The 18,090-nt window shown below is 71.3% G+C and overlaps 3 protein-coding genes across 4 annotated transcripts in view; 2 read left to right on the top strand and 1 right to left on the bottom strand.

The window, feature by feature from the left end:
* The window catches only part of MRPL34 (mitochondrial ribosomal protein L34), a 702-nt gene extending 121 nt beyond the window's left edge, over positions 1-581 (top strand). The window contains exons 1-2 of the mRNA XM_070058964.2: positions 1-35; positions 129-581. The exon at positions 1-35 is cut by the window's left edge and continues 121 nt beyond it. Of these exons, the coding sequence (XP_069915065.2) occupies positions 1-35; positions 129-324 (231 nt within the window). The 3' untranslated portion in view covers positions 325-581. The remainder of the gene's footprint in view (positions 36-128) is intronic.
* Positions 582-1,336: 755 nt separating this feature from the next.
* DDA1 (DET1 and DDB1 associated 1) lies at positions 1,337-7,251 on the top strand. Of its 2 annotated transcripts, none has more exons than XM_089315819.1 (5): positions 1,337-1,496; positions 5,295-5,371; positions 5,501-5,552; positions 6,139-6,200; positions 6,616-7,248. In XM_089315819.1, exons 1-5 carry the CDS (start codon positions 1,352-1,354, stop codon positions 6,724-6,726), a joined length of 447 nt encoding a protein of 148 aa, XP_089171945.1. In that variant the 5' UTR covers positions 1,337-1,351; the 3' UTR covers positions 6,727-7,248. The 2 variants fall into 2 exon arrangements, with proteins under 2 accessions (XP_089171945.1, XP_069915064.1); XM_070058963.2 differs by having other exon boundaries at positions 1,357-1,496; positions 5,291-5,371; positions 6,616-7,251.
* A 1,144-nt stretch (positions 7,252-8,395) lies between these two features.
* ANO8 (anoctamin 8) lies at positions 8,396-17,102 on the bottom strand. The gene is made up of 18 exons (XM_089315815.1): positions 16,754-17,102; positions 16,088-16,198; positions 15,833-15,965; positions 15,517-15,655; positions 15,337-15,433; positions 14,799-14,915; positions 14,558-14,685; positions 14,293-14,454; positions 13,965-14,117; positions 13,709-13,835; positions 13,518-13,573; positions 13,342-13,416; positions 11,974-12,786; positions 11,535-11,726; positions 11,329-11,460; positions 11,092-11,202; positions 9,898-10,627; positions 8,396-9,107 (listed from the first exon to the last, which is right to left on the bottom strand). The coding sequence occupies exons 1-18, from the start codon at positions 16,848-16,850 to the stop codon at positions 8,737-8,739; spliced, it is 3,744 nt and encodes a 1,247-aa protein (XP_089171941.1). The 5' UTR covers positions 16,851-17,102; the 3' UTR covers positions 8,396-8,736.
* Between the last annotated feature and the right edge of the window lie 988 nt (positions 17,103-18,090).

The raw sequence follows: 18,090 nt of genomic DNA, 5'->3' as shown, positions 1-18,090 counted from the left end.
CCCGCCGGGAGGTCGGCGGCCGTGCTGGGCGGCAGGTGAGCCGCCGGGGGAGCGGGCCCGGGCGCCGGGGCGGGGTGCGGCGGCTTTTGCGCGGGGTCCCTCAGCGCGCCCTCTGACCTCTCCCGCAGGTGGCTCCAGCCTCGGGCCTGGTGGGGGCTGCTCGGGCCGCCGCAGGCGCGGGGCCGGACGCGCGGGAACGAGTACCAGCCGAGCAACCTGAAGCGGAAGCACAAGCACGGCTGGGTGCGGCGGCTGAGCTCGGCGGCCGGCGTGCAGGTGGTGCTGCGGCGCATGCTCAAGGGGCGCCGGTCGCTGAGCCACTGAGGACGGCGAGGGCTCCCCCAGACCGCAGGCGTGTGGGGGGCTGCGCAGACCACGGGCGTGCGGGGGCCTCCTCAGACTGCGTTCGTGCGGGGGGCTCCCCAGACTGCGACCCCCTGCACCCAGAACGGCCCTGGCCACGCACGACCCCCGCCCGCCCCCCACCGTGTCATCTCGAAGCGGATCCCAGGCCCCAGATAAGGGGTCGGACACGACAGGTGCCGCCCGCTCCGAACACCATTAAACGACTCCTCCGTGTCGCCGCTGCCGCTTGTCTTGTGTGCGGAAGGCTGGTGGGAAAGTGGGAGGCGGGGGGCGGTTCCGACCCGCCACCTGCCGCCCTGGGGTCCCCCTGGGCCTGGCCTTGCAGCCCCCGGAGGCTCCCCGGCTCCTTCTTGCTTCTCCCGTGCTGGGCCCTGCAGCGGCCGTCGGGAGCGCTTTCGCACCCGGGCAGATGCGACATTGCAGCTCAGAGCTGGCATCGGACTTGGGCTTGGGCAGCGTGCAGTCGGGGAGGGCTTCTTGGAGGAAGTGGCAGTGTCTGGGACCGAGGATTGGGCCGGAGGTCAGGATACAGGGAGGCTGAGGAGCCCAGAGGGGCCTGAGTCTGGGGCTGAATCCTAGGGGCGAGCCACAGGTGCTCGAGCTGAGCCTGAGATGTCAAATCTAGGGTGTCACACCCACTGGGTGTCCTGAATTCCAGGGTTAGGACCTGGGGGAGGGGGCTGCCGTGGAAACCTCCTGAGCCACCGTAGGAAAAAAGCGCAATCCACTTTAGTGGACACCAGCTGCCTAGGCGCCCGACGGTGGCGAACTACAACTCCCAGGAGGCATTGCGGCGCGCCCCCGCCCACTTCCGGATATCGCTTCCCTTTGCTTCTCAGTCCCGGGCGGGGTTTTGCCGTCTCAGCCTAACTTGATCATCAAGGGAGGAGGCGTGGCGGCCAATAGGCGCGCGATGCTGCCGGACCTAGCCAATGGGAGCGCGCGAGGGCCCTACACCAGAGGGGCGGGGCCGGGGCGTGGGCCAATGACGGGCGGCGGTGGCGCCATCAGTGTGAGCTGTGCCGTGGCTGGAAGTTACTGTGCGGCGGCGGCGAAGACGGCGGCTGTGGCGGCGGCGGCGGCGGCGGCGGCGGCGGCGGCCGGGGCGGCGACGGAGGAGACGGAAGATGGTGAGGACGGCCGCTGGGCCCGAATTCCCTCCCCGCCCGACAAAATGGTGCCGCGGGCCCACCCACCTCGCGCATCCCCCGAGGCCCCCCACCGCCCGGCCCCCGGCCCCTCCGGCCCGGCCCCGCCCCTCCCTCTGACCTGTGACCCTCGACCCCCGGACCCCGCCCCAGCTCCCTCTCCCAACCCGTGACCCCATCTGGGCTTCCAGGCCCTGACAACTCAATCATTTCCGGGTCGCCTTTGCCCCCCGGAAACCGCCTGGGGGTGGGGACGGGGGTCCCCCGAGACCCCCAGGCCCGGCCCTGCCGTCGGCGCGCCCGCCTCCCCGCAGCCCGCTGCGGTTCTGCAGGGGTCGGGAGGCCGGCCTGGGCGCCGGGGCGGGGGAGGGGTCTGCGGCGCTCCATGCGGTGCTTTGTCGCCGGAGGAAGTGCGACATCGCCGCCGGCCGGCTGCGGCCCCGGGGTCCCCGACCCCCGCCCCGCCCCCGCCGGGCTCCCCGGGCTGTGACCCTTCGTGACAATCGAGCGCGCTGACGTCGCGGGGAGCTCTGGGGAGGGGGCGCGGGGGCTGGTGACACGCCCGGCCCGCTGTCCCCTCGCCCCGAAGTGGGGGCGATGCCCGCCGGCTCCGTTCTTGGGGGCCGGGGGTTCTTGGAGAAAGCGGGGGCGGCGGCCCAGCCCCTGCCCAGCCCCGCCGCTGCCACCCTCGCGAGCCCCCATCCCAGAGTCTCAGCCCCCAGCCCCCAGGCCGGGGGGGGGGGGGAGGGGGTGGGCGAAGGCGGGCCCCCTGGCTTCTGGATTTTTCTCGGCTCCGGCTGCAATGCACCGTCTACCACTCTGGGGCGCTAAGGCCTGGTTCCGCCCAGCCTCCCCCAGCCCCGGGACCCCTCCCCTGACGGCCTCTGCCCACCTGTGTGACCTCAGCACCCCCCCCCGACCCCCGCACGCCTTGCTTGCGCTTCCTAACTCCCGAGGGCCTTTGCACCCGCTGCCTGGAACACCCTCTGTGAGCGCCGCCCCTAGCCGGCGTGGAGGGGGCGGCTTTGGGCAGCAGCTGTGGCCAGCCACGTGCGGTGGCGGGGGGCGTCCACCCCGTGCTCTGTGAGGCCTCGTGCTGCCGCCGCCCGTGCTAGGCGCTTCCTGCGCTCAGCATAAACGCGCTGGTGCCAACGGCTGCTCCTGGGCGCAGCCCCTTCCCCGGCCGCGCGGACTCCGTGGGTCGTGGGGAGGTGGCTGGGAGGTGCCCAGCCAGCTCTGGGGCCCTGCATCTCTCGCCGCGAGGCTGTCCATCCCCTGCGAGGTGCCAGTCCCGTGAGGGGGGCGAGGGGACGCGCCCGGGCGCTGGGGAGAAGCAGGGGGGGGCGCTGAGGTGGGTGTGGCAGGGGACGGAGGGGGAGCAGCAGAGGAGCGACAGGCCCCCTTCTCACCCTGCAGGCCTCACACTGGCCAGGTCTCTGCCCCCGCACAGCCCCAGGCCCCACACAGGGTCTGCAAGGCCCCCCTGTCCCAGCTGCGGTGGCTGGGGGCGGGGCCAGGCTGCACCTGGCCCTGTCAGGTGGGTGGGGGCGGGGCCCAGAGCCCGTGCTGGGTCCCCACCGCCTCCCGGGGTCGCCCCCTGGCAGGAGGCCCGGGTGGAGCCAGGAACTGAACCCAGGCACCTGTAAGCCGCGGGCCAAGCGCCTGGTCCCTGCCCGTGTGCCCCATGCTCGCCCCAGCTCCCCGGTGCCAAATGCACACCGCTGGATCCGGATCCGAATCCAGCTCCCCGCTGGTGGCCTGGGAAAGCAGCGGAGGACGTGGGTTGGGGCCACTGCCGCCCAGGCGGGAGACCCGGATGGAGCTCCTGGCTCTTGGCTTCAGCCCGGCCCAGCCCCTGCCAGTGTAGCCACTGGGGGAGTGACGGAACGGATGGGAGACCTGTCTCTCTCTGCCTGTCGAATCGATAAATACGTCTTTAATTTTCAAAGAAAACCTTGCTTAATGGGTGAGGCTGGTCCCAGGGTCCAGGACTGGGGCGGAGCTCTGGGTCACCCGGATGTGAGGGCACCCCCTGTGGGGGAGGGGGCGTCTGCCCGGTGACATTCAGCTCCCTGGGCTGGCCTGGGACCCTGCAGAGAGGGCTTGGGCCTTGGGGAGGAGGGATCCTGCTGCCCCAGCCAAGCCCAGAGGGTGCCGGGGGCCTGGGGGCTCCAGCCCGTGGTCCTCAGGCAGGGGAGAGCGTGTGCGAGAGGTGGGAGGGGTTCCAGTGGCTTCCTCACTGTTCTCGCTGGAGACAGGTGCCGCTGTGCCCTGCAGTCTGTTGATTGATTGATTTTAAGATTTATTTGAATGGCAGAGCTACAGAAACAGAGAGAGAGAGAGAGGTCTTCCATCCGCTGGTTCACTCCCCAATTGGCTGCAACGGCCAGAGCTGTGCCGATCCGAAGCCAGGAGCCTCCTCCAGGTCTCCCACGCGGGTGCAGGGCCCGAGGACTCGGGCATCCTCCACTGCCTTCCCAGGCCACAGCAGAGAGCTGGCTCAGAAGGAGCAGCCAGGACTCGAACCGGTGCCCCATGGGATGCAGGCACCGCAGGTGGCGGCTTTACGCTGCGCCGCTGTCATTTTCTACCATTTCCTGTTTTGAAAAGCAGAGTGATGCAGCTCTTCCCAGGGCTTTGCCCCAGATGCTCGCAGCCGGCGACGCCGGGAGCCCAGGAGCTCGGCCTGGGTCTCCCGTGGGGGTGGCAGGGGCCCGGGCATGTGAGCAACAGCCGCTGCTTCCCAGGGTGCACGTGCGCAGGGGGCCGGGTCAGGACTGGAGCAGCCGGGACTTGAACCTGTGGGCGGGCGTCCAGGGCGCTGGCTGACCCCGCCCCAGACCCCTTGTCCATCTGCCGCGTGTGGGGTCGGGAGAGAAGACAGGAGGAGGCATCGTCCCGGCACAGGCCCGAGGGATAGGGTCAGGGCCCGGAAGGCCGTTCTGAGGGTCAGCGATTCACATGTGGGCCCCGCACCCCACCCCCGGCAGGGGGCTGGCTGGCACGTGTGGGGGCCCTCCAGTCCACACAGCGTTGCTGAAAAGCTGAGTCAGCTTTAAAAGCCTGGGGCCGGGAGCCAGCGCTGCAGTGCACATCCCATGTGGGCGCAGGTTCAAGTCCCGGCTGCTCCACCTCCCATCCCGCTCTCTGCTGTGGCCTGGGAGAGCAGTGGAGGACGGCCCAGGTCCTTAGGCCCTGCACCTGCGTGGGAGTCCTGGATGGAGCTCCTGGCTCCTGGCTTCAGCAGCCCTGGCTGCTGTGGGCATTTGGGGAGTGAACCAGCGGATGGACAACCTCCCTCTCTCTCCCCTCCCTCCCTCTCCTGCCCTCCCTTTCCCTCCCCCCCTCCCCTTCTCTCCCCGTCTCTCTGCCTCTCTCTGTCTTAAGAAAAGTTTCCTTTTAAAAACAAAACAAAAGGCTGGGGCTACCAATGATCCAGCTCGGGGTTCTGGGGCTCCCCAGGCTCTCCCAGGTGGCTCAGCCGGAATGCGCCAGTGCCCTGCGTCCCGGGCGCACTTAGTGGGTTACGGTGCACAGCGCCCAGGGGAGCAGCTGCGCGTGCGCGTGCGCCTCGCGGGCTGCGGGAGGGCCAGGCTGACTCCCCGCCCCGCCGTCCCTTCAACCTGAGCCTCTGGGTGCTGGCTCCCGCCGCTCTGAGAGGTTTGGACGGGGCTGGGGGGCGGAGGACAGGGCCCACCGCCAACCCCGCTCGCCGAGGGGGACCCCGCGCGGCGGCCACTGGCTGCGCCCTCACCCGCCCCCTCGGTGTCTTCCAGGCAGATTTTTTGAAAGGATTGCCTGTGTACAACAAAAGCAACTTTAGTCGATTTCATGCCGACTCCGTGTGCAAAGCCTCGGTGAGCGCGCGCGTTCCCCGGGGGCCCGGGGAGGTGCGGGGCGCCGCTCGGCTTCCCCGCGGGCGTGGAAGGGTGGGTGCTGGGGCGAGGGCCCGCGCCCCTGACTCTCCCCGCCCCACCCCTCCGCAGAACCGACGTCCCTCAGTCTACCTGCCCACTCGCGAGTACCCCTCCGAACAGAGTAAGTAGCCCGCGCCAGAGACTGGGCTGGGGTCACGTCCTCCGCTCACCCCCTGCAGGCTCAGCGGGGAGGAGCCCGCCGCTCTGGGGCTCCGCTCTGTGGCTCGGCGCGTGCCTGCCCGTGGGAGCCGCGGAAAGCTGGCGCGCCCTGGGCGCCCCCTGAGCCCCCCCGCGCGGGTATCATGAGCTGGTCCTGCCCCCTTGCGCTTGGGTCAGGTTGCCCGGCCCCCGCCGGCCCCGGTGGTCCACGTGGGCGGTCTCAGCCAGGACACACACACAGGGGCTGGGAGGACCTGAGGGAGGCGGAGCCCAGGCCTGCGGAGCCGACCCGCGAGCTCCTGGTGCGCGTCTGCGCCTGCTTGCGTGCGTGCGGGGCCACTGCCCCGCCTGCAGGTAGCGCTGGGCCCCGGGGAAGCAGGGATCCCGCGTGTGTGGCCTTTGGGGTCCCAGCTAGCGGCGGCATCCTGGGTTGGGGGTGCTGACTCCGCCCGCGCCCCAGTCCCTGAAGTCCAGCCGGGTGGGGCCGGGCCACGCCGCCGGGGCGACCCCTGCGCCGGCCCTGAGGCTGCTCCGTCTTCCCTCCGCAGTCATTGTAACAGAAAAGACCAACATCCTCCTCCGCTACCTGCATCAGCAATGGGACAAAAAGGTGAGCCCGCGGGGCGGGGCGGGGCTTTGAGGGCTGAGTAGGAGTGCGGGGGGGGGGGGGGGCCACCACACCCTGGCCGGGGCATGAGGTGGACTTGATGGTGGTGGCCGAGAATTTTGATGAAGCGTGTGCGCGGTTAGAGCCGCAGGCAGCGGCAGAGGGGTGATCGCAGTCCAGAGACCCCTCCCCGTCCCCCTTTTTAATTAAAATCTCTCATGGTCCGCATGGGGGTCTCTCTGCTTCTGCCCTTGGCCGTGAGCATGGGGAATGGGCCAGGCTGGAAGGGGAACCCCAGGCCGGAGCGACCCCTCCCACGTGCTAGCCCCACACCTGCCCACCGTCCTGTGCCCCTGCCCCCCGCGCCCCCGGAGGGACCCCCGCTGCCGCGGCTCAGCCCCCTGTCCCAAACCCGCAGAACGCCGCCAAGAAGAGAGACCAGGAGCAGGTGGAGCTGGAGGGCGAGAGCTCGGCGCCGCCCCGCAAGGTGGCGCGGACCGACAGCCCGGACATGCACGAGGACACTTAGGGCGCGGCCCCGCCCCGCTGCTCCCCGGCCTCCCGCCCGCGCCCACGCCCGTCCCCGCCCGCCGCCCGCACCCCTTCCAACCTCATAGGAGCTGATGTATTTATTTTCCTTGAGTTTTTATTTATGCTGTAACCCGTACGGTATGGAGCGTTGGTTAAAGGGGCCGTGAGACCCGGTAGTGTGATGTCGGTAGATGCTTCTTCCAGACAACTGTCCCCGCCCCCCGCCCCGCCCACCCCGCTTCCCCACCTGGAGAACCGGAGAGCAGGCCGGGGCCTCGGCGGGGGCCTGGAGGCCGGGCTGGGGGCCGCGGTGCCCCCTGGACATCTGAGCAGCCTCCTCCCCCCTCCCGCCCGCCGGGCCGGGGCCCCCCCCCCGACCCCCGCTGGGACGGTGCCCAGACCTCACTCTGAGCATGCGCGCGCGCGGGGCGAAGTCGGCCCTTCCGGATTCTTCTCTTAAGTCATTTTATCATGGACTCGTGCGTGCTCCGTGTCCACCCCAATAAAAGGATGTTTGCTACTCGCCCGGGCGTCTTTGCTGCGCACGCCTCGGCATCCCACCCCCACCGCGGACGACGGAGCCGCGGAGCGCCGCCCCCCGAGAGGACGAGGACCCCTCCGTGCGCCTGCGCGGCCGCCGTCCAGGCCCAGAGCGGCGTGGGCCCGCCCCTCTGCCTCGCTCCAGTGTCCCCCAGACAGTGCCCGGCGTGGAGCCCCATGGCCCGGAGGCCCCAGCCACGGCGGCGGTGGTGTGGCCGCCCAGGGAGCAGAGGGCCCGGGCTGTCGGGGGCTTGGGCAGGTCTGTGGCCCTGAACCTGGTTTCCATAGCTGTGGATTTGGGAGGGTCCTAACCCAGATGACCGCTCTGCGGGCCCCTGCCCTGGCCGGCTTCTCCCCCCGCGGCGGTGGCGGCAGCATTGGCCACGGCGTGTGGCAGGGACCCTGTGGTCACAGGGCAGGGGGTCGGCTGAGGGCCCCGGGGCTCACAGGCCATGGGATGCGGGCATGGGGCAGAGGGGGAGCAGGTGGCAGCCCTGCCCTCGCCCTTGTCCTTCCGCAGGGGGCCTGGGCCCCCCGCCCCCCTTTGAGGAACCTCCTGGCCCCGTGGTCTGCCCACGGCTGGGCCACCGGTGCCTGCCGGCCACTTCTCCCCATCCTGCCTCGGTCCAGCCAGGTGAGGGTCTCACGGCTGTGGCCCCCACCACCCCGGCACCCGAGGCTCTGTCGTGTCCCTGCCCAGCACGGACACACGCAGCCAGGGTGAGGGGTCTCCTGCCCCCCCCCCCCGACGTTCTTCACAGGCCGCTGGGGTGGCCTCCAGCTCACCAGGGGCCCCCTCGAGTCCCCGCCCGCCCAGCCGTGGCCCGTCCCGTCTGCCCCTGTTGTCCTCAGGATGGCGGCTCTGGGGACTGCCGCCGTGGGGGGCGGGTTCCACACTCCCACCTCCTTCCTGTGCCCCCCACCACCGGGCAGCCGCCGCGGGCCGCCCCGCCTCTGTCACCGCCGTCCGTCTCTTCCTTTGTCTCGGGCGCCCCAAGCGGAGGCCGGGGGCCCTGCAGCTCCTCCCCCACTGAGGCTTTGGGGCCCCAGGAAGCCCCAGGTCTGGGCCATCAGAGGCCAGCGGCGGGGGCGCCCCCAAGCCCGCTTTCCACTGCTCCAACCTCCGGCACTGTTGAAATAGACTTTTTATTGCATTTCTGCCGTTTTACAAAAATATGACAAAATAAATTAAAAACAAATAAATAACCGCCTATTCTTTGTCAGTGTGTTTTCCTATTGGTGTTTGGGGGAGGGGTCGCCTTTGGTCTCCCCCTCCCCCACCTCCTGGTCTTAAAGGAAACGGCAGATGGGGGGGGCCGGGCGCCCCTGCCTCCCCCTCCCCACAGCCCGGGGAGGGCTCGGCCAATGCTGGGGCTGTCCTGGGGGCCGCGGCCAGGCGCGTCTTCCCGCCGCCGCCTTCAGTGCCCGCTGCTGCATCTGACAGGAGAGAGGGCGGCGGCCGGCCGAGCTAATGCCAGCCGCTGGGCCAGCACACGGCTTGGGGGCTGGGGCTGGGGCTGGGCGAGGGCGCCGGGGACGCGGGGGGCTCCGAGGTGGGCGGCGGCGGCGGCAGCGGCGGCGGGGGCGGGAGGCTGTAGAAGCTGGCGTCCCCCGGCAGGGGCTGCGGGGCCGGCGGGGGCCCGGCCAGGACGCAGGGCGGGCACTCGGCGGCCGGCGGGGCCGGGCGGGAGGCGGCGCCCTCGCCCCCGCAGCCCCACGGCCCGTCCCACTGCCAGCAGCCGGCGGGCGGCGTCGGGGGCCGGGGCAGCGGCACTGGCGGCGGCGGCTGCGCGGGGCTCCGGCTGCGGCGGGCGCGCAGGGCAGGGGCCAGCGCTGTCCCTGCGGAGGCGAGAGGGGCCGTTCCGGGGAGGCTGCCGCCCCCCGCCGCCGCCCCCCGCCGGGCTGGCCGCCCTGCCCGCGCCCCCTCCCGGCCCTGCAGGCACATGGAAGGCCTTATTGCTTCTGATCAGAGACCGGGGCGGGCAGGGAGGGGTGGGGAGGGGTCTTCGGGGCAGCCCCTGGGCACTGGCCCCTCCCAGCCCCGGGAGCGCAGGGCGGGAGGTTGAGGAAGTCCCTCCCGCTTCTGACCTACGTGCCTGGCCCTGGTTGCCCTCTGGGGCGCCCTGGGCTGAGGTTGGGGCCAGGGGCCTGTCTCTGAGTCGCCCGGTGGGCTCCCTGGCTGGGCGGCCGTAGCCTCCTCTTCCAGGAATGCCTCTGGGCTGCAGGGGGGAGGGGTTTGCATAGAGGCCTGGGGGGCGGGGGTCGAGTCCCCCCAGAGTGAGCTGGGTGTGGGGTCTGATGGGGCCCCCTCACCTCTCCTGGCACCCTGGGAGGGGGCTGAGGCTGGGTTTTGGGGATCCCTCCCGGAGTGGGAGGAGGGGGCGGTGAGGAGGGTCAGGCACAGGGCTCCAGGCTGTCCAGGGGCCCGGAGAACGAGAGAGAGACAGACAGAGAGACAGAGAGAGAGAGAGAGAGACCGAGCAGGTTTTTCCACCGGGACTCCACGCACGCACCACGGACCCACTTCCCCAATCGGTGCCAGAGACCAGGCCGTCTCTGTCCCTTTCAGCCCCACCCCACCCCCCCAAAGCCAGCCCGGCGTCCCCGCCCCCGAGTTAAAGCTTGTGACCTGAGCCTTCGTCCTCGGGCCGCGGGGCTTCCAGCTCCTCCGCCGGGGCCTCCTCCGCCTGCCCACTCCTCTGCGCCCGGCCGCCGCCGCCGCCGCCGCCGCCGCCACCTGGGGTCCCCTCCGACCGCGCCTGCTGCCCTCCGGCCCCGTTGGCCCCCGCGTCCGCCCGGGCGCCCCCAAAGGGGAAGAGCTTGCCGGCGTGGAAGGCCTTGGGCGGGGAGTGGCTGCGCTCGGGGTCTCGCCGGGTCTCGGGCGATTTGAGGAACTTGAAGCTAAGGAAGGCGGGCAGGCGCGTGTCCCCGCCCGTGGGCGACTGGGCGGGGGGCGGCCGCGTGGCCTGGCCAGCGCCGGAGCCCGCCAGCGAGGACGTGGCCGCCGCGGCCGCCGACGACAGGAACTTGCCCTGCAGCGGGATGATCTGTTTGAGCTTCATGACGTTGTTGGGGGCCAGCAGGGACCCCGGGCGCTTGGGGCGCTCGGCGCCGTGGCCACCCGGCCCGCTGCCCTTGGCCTTGGTGGAGGACTTCTCGGAGGCGGCGGCGGCGGCGGCGGCGGTGGCGGCGGCGGCGGCGGCGGGGTCCAGCCCGGAGCCCTCGGCCCGCGCCTCCTCGCGGCTGCCGGCCTCGCGCTCGCGCCGGGCGTGGTGCTCGGCGTGGCGTTGGCGTTCCTCCTCCTCGCGCCGCCGCCGCTGCTGTTGCTGGTACCGGTGCTGGGCCTGGCGCTCGTGTCTCTGCGGGGCAGGAGGCGCCGCCGTGAGGGGACCTGGGGGAGCGGGCGCGCGCGCTCGGGGCTCCCTGCGGGGGCGGGAAGCGCTCCAAAGGCTTATTAGGCACCAGCTGTATCCCTGGACTCCGGCCGGTGCTTTCTGGGAATTCGCTGGCCACCAGCTCCGTCCGTGGCCGCGGGCCAACGTGGCCTCCCAGGAGCGTGCGCCAGCCAGAGATGGAGCCGGGAGTGCCGCGGACCCGCAGCCCGGGTGGAGCTGCGCTCATTTAGGGAGCGGGTATTTAAAAAAATAAAAACCTACGGACACGGAGAACCAATTTCCTTCCACCGGATTCTGTGCTGTCTGCAATTCGACCTCCCGCTGAGAACCTGGGCCCGGGCACCCCATCACCTGGGACCTGTCCCCATCACAGCCCCACTGAGCAGCCCCGCCCCGCCCCGGCCAGCCCCGCCCACCGCCCCGCCCACCTTGAAGGCTTCCCGCCGCTGGTACTCGAGTTTGGCCATTTCCTCGGCCACCCAGCCGGGGATGTCGGGGATGGCCACGTGGATGAGGTACTTGAGGAGCAGAGCGAAGTGCTGCGGGGACGGAGAAGAGGCTGCAGGCTCCGGGCCGCCCTTTGGTGCCCTGAGGCTCGCCGGCGCCGGTGGCAGGGGATGGTGGTGGTGGCGGCGGTGGTGGTCGTGGGAGGGCAGCCAGCCTACCTCAAGCACCACCACGGACACGATGGCCGCCTCCGGGCTCAGCCAGGGGAAGAGGCGCTGCAGCTGCCCGCACTGGCCGATGAGGTAGCAGTTGACCACGATGGCCAGCACGCCCATGGCCTCCATGACTTTCTGCGGGAGGTGGGAGGTTCAGGCGTGCGTGGGGGGGGGTCCCCGAGCCCCTCCCCCTCCCAGCCACCGCCCACCTGCCACTGGCCGATGCTCTCGACGCGCTGGCCGAAGGGCCGCTGCAGTCCCGTGCACAGCCGGAAGGCGTCGCTGCGGATCTCGATGAGGTTGTTGACCAGGGCGCACAGCGCGGCCAGCGGGAAGGCGGACGAGAAGAGCACGACGTAGCCGAACTGCACGAACATCTCCTGGTAGTCCTGGAAGGTGTCCTGGCGGCGGGGCGGGGCGCGGCGGGGCGGGGCTCAGGGCGCCTCCTCCCTCAGGCCCGCTCCGCCCTCGGGCTGGGCTGTCGGGACCACCCAGGGCACCCCCTGCCAACTTGGCCGCCCTCCGCCTTCTGACTGCAGCCTCCTCCTCCGGGCTGTGAGCCCCGCGCCTCCTCCCTCGGACTGTGCGCCCCCCCCCCGCCTCCTCCCTCGGACCCGCTCCTCCCCCGGGCTGTGCGCCCGCGCCCACCTCGTATTTCTTCATGCAGCTCTCCAGCTCCGCCTGGGTGAGCTGGGGCGAGCTCTCCTCCTCGGGCGGGTCGATCCAAGACGACCGGTTCTGCCGCCTCTGCCTCCCCGCCGCCGACTCGCCCGAGCCAGGCTCCGGGTCCGGGCCCCCGTCCGGCCCCTGGTCGCGCCCCTCGCCCCCGGCCCGGCGAAGCAAGATGGCTGGGGGCTCCCGTTCAGGGCTGCTGGGCGCCCCCTCCGCCTCGTCATCGTCCTCCTCGGCCAGCGTGAACACGCCGGGCTCCAGCCCCTTCTCCACCAGGGTGGGGCTCCCCTCCTCCAGGAAGGCCTCCGTGCCTGGCCCAGGCCGCCGCCGCCCGGCGCCGCGTTCGGCAAAGCTGACTTTCTTCAGTCGGAGCCCGCAGTCCAGGAGGCCACCTTCCTCGCCCTCCTCCTCCTCCTCCTCCTCTTCCTCCTCCTCTTCCTCCTCCTCCTCCTCTTCCTCCTCGCCTCCCCGAGGCCCGTCCCCCATGTCCCCCCCTTCGCCCGCAGGCCGCCGCTCCACCGTCGCCGCCGCCTCCTCCTCCTCCTCGGGAGCCCCGCAGCCCCCGCCCGGGCATCTGCGCCCTCCCCCGCCGCCGCCCTCGTCGGCCTGGGGTTCGAGGCGGCGGGGCGCCGGGCGCCGGAGGCTCAGCAGGCCGAGCAGGGCGCGGGCCAGCTCCCAGACGGCGCGCAGGCCCAGCTCGCCGCGGCCCAGCCGCCGGTACAGGTGCGGCTGCAGGACTTCGCGCACGTTCTGAAGGAACTGGCGGGTGATCAAGAGCGTGGCCAGCATCTGGGGGCGGGGAGGGGGCGAGAGAAGCCACGTGGAGGGCAGGCAGGGCTCCGGGCACCGGGCCGGGCGCCACCGCCGCCACGTGCCCGGGCACGCCCCCTGCCGGCCGCCTGCGGTACCCAGGACACGGAGGCCCCCGGTGGCTCAGCCGCTGGCCACCTTGCACGTGCTCGGAGCGCGGCCAGCCCAGGCGGACAGGGGGCATTTCCCCGCCCCCCGCCCCTGCCACGGGCTCACTTAGCACCTGCCGGCCGCGCGGGGCCCCATCTGCACCCAGCTGCGCCCCCAGCACAAGCCACACTGCACTGCCCACCCCGGGGGGCGGGGCCCGCAGGCTGCCACCTGCCCGTACTTTGCCCCGCGCCGTGAGCAGGAGGAGGAGCAGGCGGAACGGAGGAGCGGGAGCTGTGGAGCGACCGACGGACAGGTGGATGGACAGATGGGAGGAAGCACGGACAGACAGAGAGGCGAGAAGGATGGAGGAGGGGGGAGGGGCTGAGAGCCCGTGGAGCCCTAGCGCCAGGGCTGCCCCCCGCTGGCCGCAGGGAACCCCACCTCTTTCAGGCGTTCCATGTCCTTGAGGTAGAAGCCGATGTAGAAGAGGCTCAGATAGGAGTTGACAAACTGGAACTGCAGGAAAGAGGCAGGGGGGGGGGGTCGCCTCGCCGGACCTGCGCGCCCCGCCCCCTCCAGAGCCCCCCGCCCCGTGCACCTGCCCCCTGCCCACTCACCAGGACAATCTTGATGATGAGGTGCTTCTCGTAGGCGCTCTCTAGCCGGTAATTCTCTAAGGGGCCGAGGGGGTGCGTGAGGGATCCGCCCATCTCCCCGCCTCCCCGCCGCCGCCGCCGCCGCCGCAGCGCCCGGTTCCCCAAAGGGGTTCCGTAGGGAACCTGCCTCCCCGGGGAGGGGCGGCGCGTACCCATGTCGTTGAGCCAGATGGCCAGCTTCTTGTAGCCCTCGGCGCTCAGGCTGACCAGCAGGGCCAGCACGATCTTGGGCAGGAAGCGGGCCAGTCGGGGCAGCCCCTTCAGGCTCAGCACCAGCTCCTGCTGGGGCAAGGGGGTGGCTGAGTCGGTGGCTCCCCCCAGCGGCAGAGGGAAGGGCTGCAGGAGCCCAGGGCTGGGCGGGGCTGGGCGGCGCGGGGCGGCGGCGGTCGGGGGGCGGCCAGGGTTCACCTGCAGCTGGAAGCAGCCCAGCATGAGCAGGAAGACGGAGGCGAGGCAGGCCAGGCAGAGCGGGAGGCTAACGAGCAGCTGGAAGAGCAACCGCTTCCAGGGCGGGTAGTAGAACTCCTCTGCGTGCGTCACCGGGCTGATGCGTCGCACGCCCTGGCAGGGGGCAGGGGGCAGGGGGCCGGGCCGGCGTGAGACCACAGGGGCTGCGTCTGACCCCTGCCCGGCCGCGCCTCGCACAGCCTTCCCAGCCAGCACCCGCCAATAGAATCGCGCTCTCCCCGCTCCCCACCCTCGCCCCGCCCCTCGCGCGCCCCCCACCCAGACCGACCCGGAACTGTGGGCGTGGCTCCTCTATGGCTTCCCCGGGCGAGTCCAGCGTCCCCCACTTGTAGGCCAGCTCCGCCCCTCTCCGCTTCCACTCCTCTAAGAACAGCGTCGACCAGATCACGTTGAAAAGAGCGAAGACCACGCAGGACACATCCCGGCTTGTCTGTGGGGGGCAGCGAGGCGGGGGACAGGGCGGCCGTCGGCCAGGCTGGTCCAGGAAGGAAACTCGCCGGGATTGGGTGTGTGCCCCGCCCCCTGCCCAGTACCTGGTCAGCCTCGGTGAACGTGTAGAGGACCGAACCGAAGACGGCCGGGTACACCATGGCGGACGTGTAGAAACCCAGCCAGGCGAAGTACATGGCGATCTTCACACCGAAGTACTCACAGATGTCATCTGCCCCAGGACGCAGGGGGACGGGGGTCCCTGTCAGCCTGGCCGGCCTCCTGGGAGCCCTGCTCACCCCCCCGATCCCTGACCCCGGCCCCCAGCCCCCAGCCTGGCCGCACCTAGAGGCTGGTTTTCACACACGGCCTGCACCCACGACTTCATGAGGCGGTTCAAGATGCGCTGTTCGTGGACGGGGAACACCTGCTGGATGATCCCGCGGGCAGCCAGCTCGGGGACTGCGGGGCGAGGGGCGGAGGAGCCCAGGTCAGCCCCCACCCGCCCCGGGCGCCACTTCCCGTTTCTGCCTGCCTGCCGTCAAACCCACGGAGGCCTTTCCCAGGGGGGAGAAAGGGTGCAGGGGCCCAGCGGAGAACTTTTCAAATAAAGCCGTCGGGCTTGGGTTCCTGGCCCTGGAAAATGCCCCGGGCTCCGGCCACACAGGACGCGGGAGCGCTGTCCGTGGTCCTGAACCCGCCTCCCAAGGGGCGAGGCCCCACCCACCTGGCTGAGACCACGACCCCTTCATTTCATTGGTTGTCCCAGTCTCCCTTGCAGCCCTGATTGGTTGGTTCTAGGCCACGCCCTCCTACCCCCATGGAGCTGGCTGTCTTCTAAGAACCCCACCCCATTGGCTGCCTGTGGCCCCGCCTCGCTCACTGATTGGCTGGTCTTCCAGGAAGCGCACGTTGTGCAACGCCTCGCCCTGCTTAGCCCGCAGGTTCTGCAGCCAGAAGCGGATGATGCTCTGCCGCTCCTGGGTGGGGGGAGAAGCGGCCGTGAGCTGGGGGCGGGGTCGGGGGGCGGCCTCCCGGCCCAGACCCCCGGGGCCGGGCCCACCTGCGAGCTGAAGAAGCGCAGCTCGCTCTCCACGTTCTCGTAGATGAAGTCCTCGTCGCAGGAGAAGCCGCGCGTGCCCCCGCCGAACTCGGCCTTCACGGCCTTGCGCAGCCCCAGCTCGTCGGCGCCGCGGAGCAGGCTGCGGGGGAGCGCAGGGCGGGCGTGGGCTCCAGGGGCGGCCCGGGGGTCGAGGAGGCCCGGCCGGGAGGGGCCTCCCGGGGAGGGGCGGGGGCGGCGGAGCGCAGGGCGGGCGGGCAGGTGCAGGGCAGGCGCAGGGGCAGGGGCAGCGCAGGGGAGGCCGGCGTGCGGGACTCGCCTCTCGTAGGTGGCGGTGACGAAGAAGGCGTAGGCGCGCGTGTGGCGGTGATGGCGCACTTGCACGATGAGCTCGGGGATCCCCACGCGGATGTGGTTCAGCAGCCACAGCAGCGTGTGGTCGTCGGTAGTGTCTGCCGGGGGGCACAGGGGCACCCGATGGCTTCCGCCAGCCACCAAGCGGGCCCGGGGCCGGGGCCGCCTGACCCTCCGGGAAGCCGGGCAGGCGGGGCGGGGGCGGGGCGGGGCGGGGTACCTGGGAAGGTCATGAGCACATCGCAGTTCTCCGTGGGCACCGTCTTCATCCACGCCTTGTGCGACACCAGGTAGCGGCCGGCTTGCAGGAGCCGCTTCCCGAAAAGTTTATCTAGGGCGGCGGCAGGACAGGACGCGGCCGGGTCGCTCGGAGACCCAGGCCCGGCCTCGCCGCGTGTCCCTGCCGTCCAGCCGGGCGCACCTCCCCCGCCCACGCAGGCCCTCATGTGCCAAACTTCCTCACCCTGGAGGCCCCAAACCACAACCCGTAGAGCCCTCCCCCAACCCGCCTCCTCCCCCCCCCAAGGCAGGGGCTGGGTGCGGCTCTCGCCCCCATTTCACAGATGGAGAAACTGAGGCGCCAAAGCCCCATCGAGTCCCGCGCCCAAGGTCACCAAAAAACACCGAGCTGGGACTCGAACTCGGGGCCGTGGGGCTCCGTCACGTGCGCGGAGGGAGCGATCCCGCAGCCCCCATGGGGTCCTCCTCGGCTCGGGCTTGCGACCCCCCGCCCGCTGCGCCGCCCCAGCCCCACCCGCCGGGCCGCCGCCGCAGTGCTGGCTCACGGGGCCTGGGACGCTTGGCCCGCCCCGCACACACCCCAAGTCCCCTGGCTGTCCATCCGGCCCCTGCGCGCACCCAGGGCCCGCAGCCGCCGGACACCTACCCAGGACTCCGGACGCCGGGGCTGCGGGCTCTCCCTCCGGCGGGGGCCTCTTGCCTCGCTCGCCCTCCGGGGACGCGCCCCCGACAGCCTCGGCCATGGCGACCACCGAGGTCGGGTCAGGGGCTGCGGGCGGCCCGGGCGCCGGGGGGCGGCGGGCTCATGGGGCCCGTGCCGCCGCCGAGAGCGCCGGGAGGAGGAGGAGGAGGAGGAGGAGGGAGACAAAGGCCGCGCCCGCCCGCCCGCGCCGGCCGCCGTCCTCGCCCGCCCGAGCGCCGCTTCTCGTCCCCGCCCGAGCCGAACCGGCCGGGCGCGCGTCACCGTCTGGGTCTCGTCCCAGCCCGCGCGCCGCGCTCGCTGCTTCTAGTCCCCGCCCGCGTGGTTTTCTTGCGTTTCGTTCTCGCCCGCCCGCTTCGCTCTCCGGTGCTCGTCCCCGCCCGCACCGATCTATGATGCCTTCTTCAAATTTCGTCCCCAGGGCCTGGAGGTGCGGGCTTGGGGCGGGGTGCGGGGGGGTGTCTCCGCCTCCCAGCCTCAGTCCGAAGTCCGGAGGCGCGGTTTGGAATCTGGGGTGACCACAGCAGGATGTGGGTGGAGGGCAGATTCCTGGTAACAATAACCCTACTCATCACAGCATGGATGCCAATGCCTTACGTGTAGCCGGGCCTGCCCCCGGGCCTTTGCACACACTCCCATCCGTACCCAACCCCCGGTTCCCCAATGGCCCACTGCCCTAGATTGAGAGCCCAGGGACCGGCACTGGTTCTCGATGCCCTGCATACAGTAAGCGCTTGATGTATACAAGCAGAGGTGAGGAAAGGCACCATTCGTTCCTGTTTTTGAAAAAGGCTGAGCGGGGTGCGGCGTGAAGGAGCTGGGACCCCAGCCTGTCCAGGTTTTCCGCAAGGCACAGGTGCACCTCCCGCCGGGCTCTGATCAAGAACCAGAAAATCGGCCGCGTGGAGGAGCCCCAGAGGGGGTCCCCGCCCTCAAGCCTCGAATCCCACCCTGGGCGCGCGGCTTCGCCCTGGGTTAACCTGAAAGTTACTCCCCCCACCCCCCACCCCCCACCCCAGCTGTCAGGAGCCAGGGAGAGAATGGACACCTGGCTCTGAGCAGGTGCAGACCTGGGTCCGAACCGGGGCCAGGGAGGGCTGGGCGGGGGGGAAGCGAAGGTGATGCGGGGATGGGGGGCTCCAGGAAGTCTTCCTGGAGGAGGGGGCCTTGGAGCCGGGCTTAGGGGAGGGGTTCCTCGCAGCCGCAGGTGAGACAGCGTTGTTGCAGGGAGAGAGGCCGCAGCGTCCTGGGGGCAGCCAGCAGGCGTCTTCCCAGCAGGTGCG

This window comes from Oryctolagus cuniculus, chromosome 16, assembly GCF_051225735.1.
Source record: "Oryctolagus cuniculus isolate XC-2025 breed Fujian yellow rabbit chromosome 16, ASM5122573v1, whole genome shotgun sequence".
Taxonomy (NCBI): domain Eukaryota; kingdom Metazoa; phylum Chordata; class Mammalia; order Lagomorpha; family Leporidae; genus Oryctolagus; species Oryctolagus cuniculus.
This window is presented reverse-complemented; position numbering and strand designations above follow the sequence as displayed.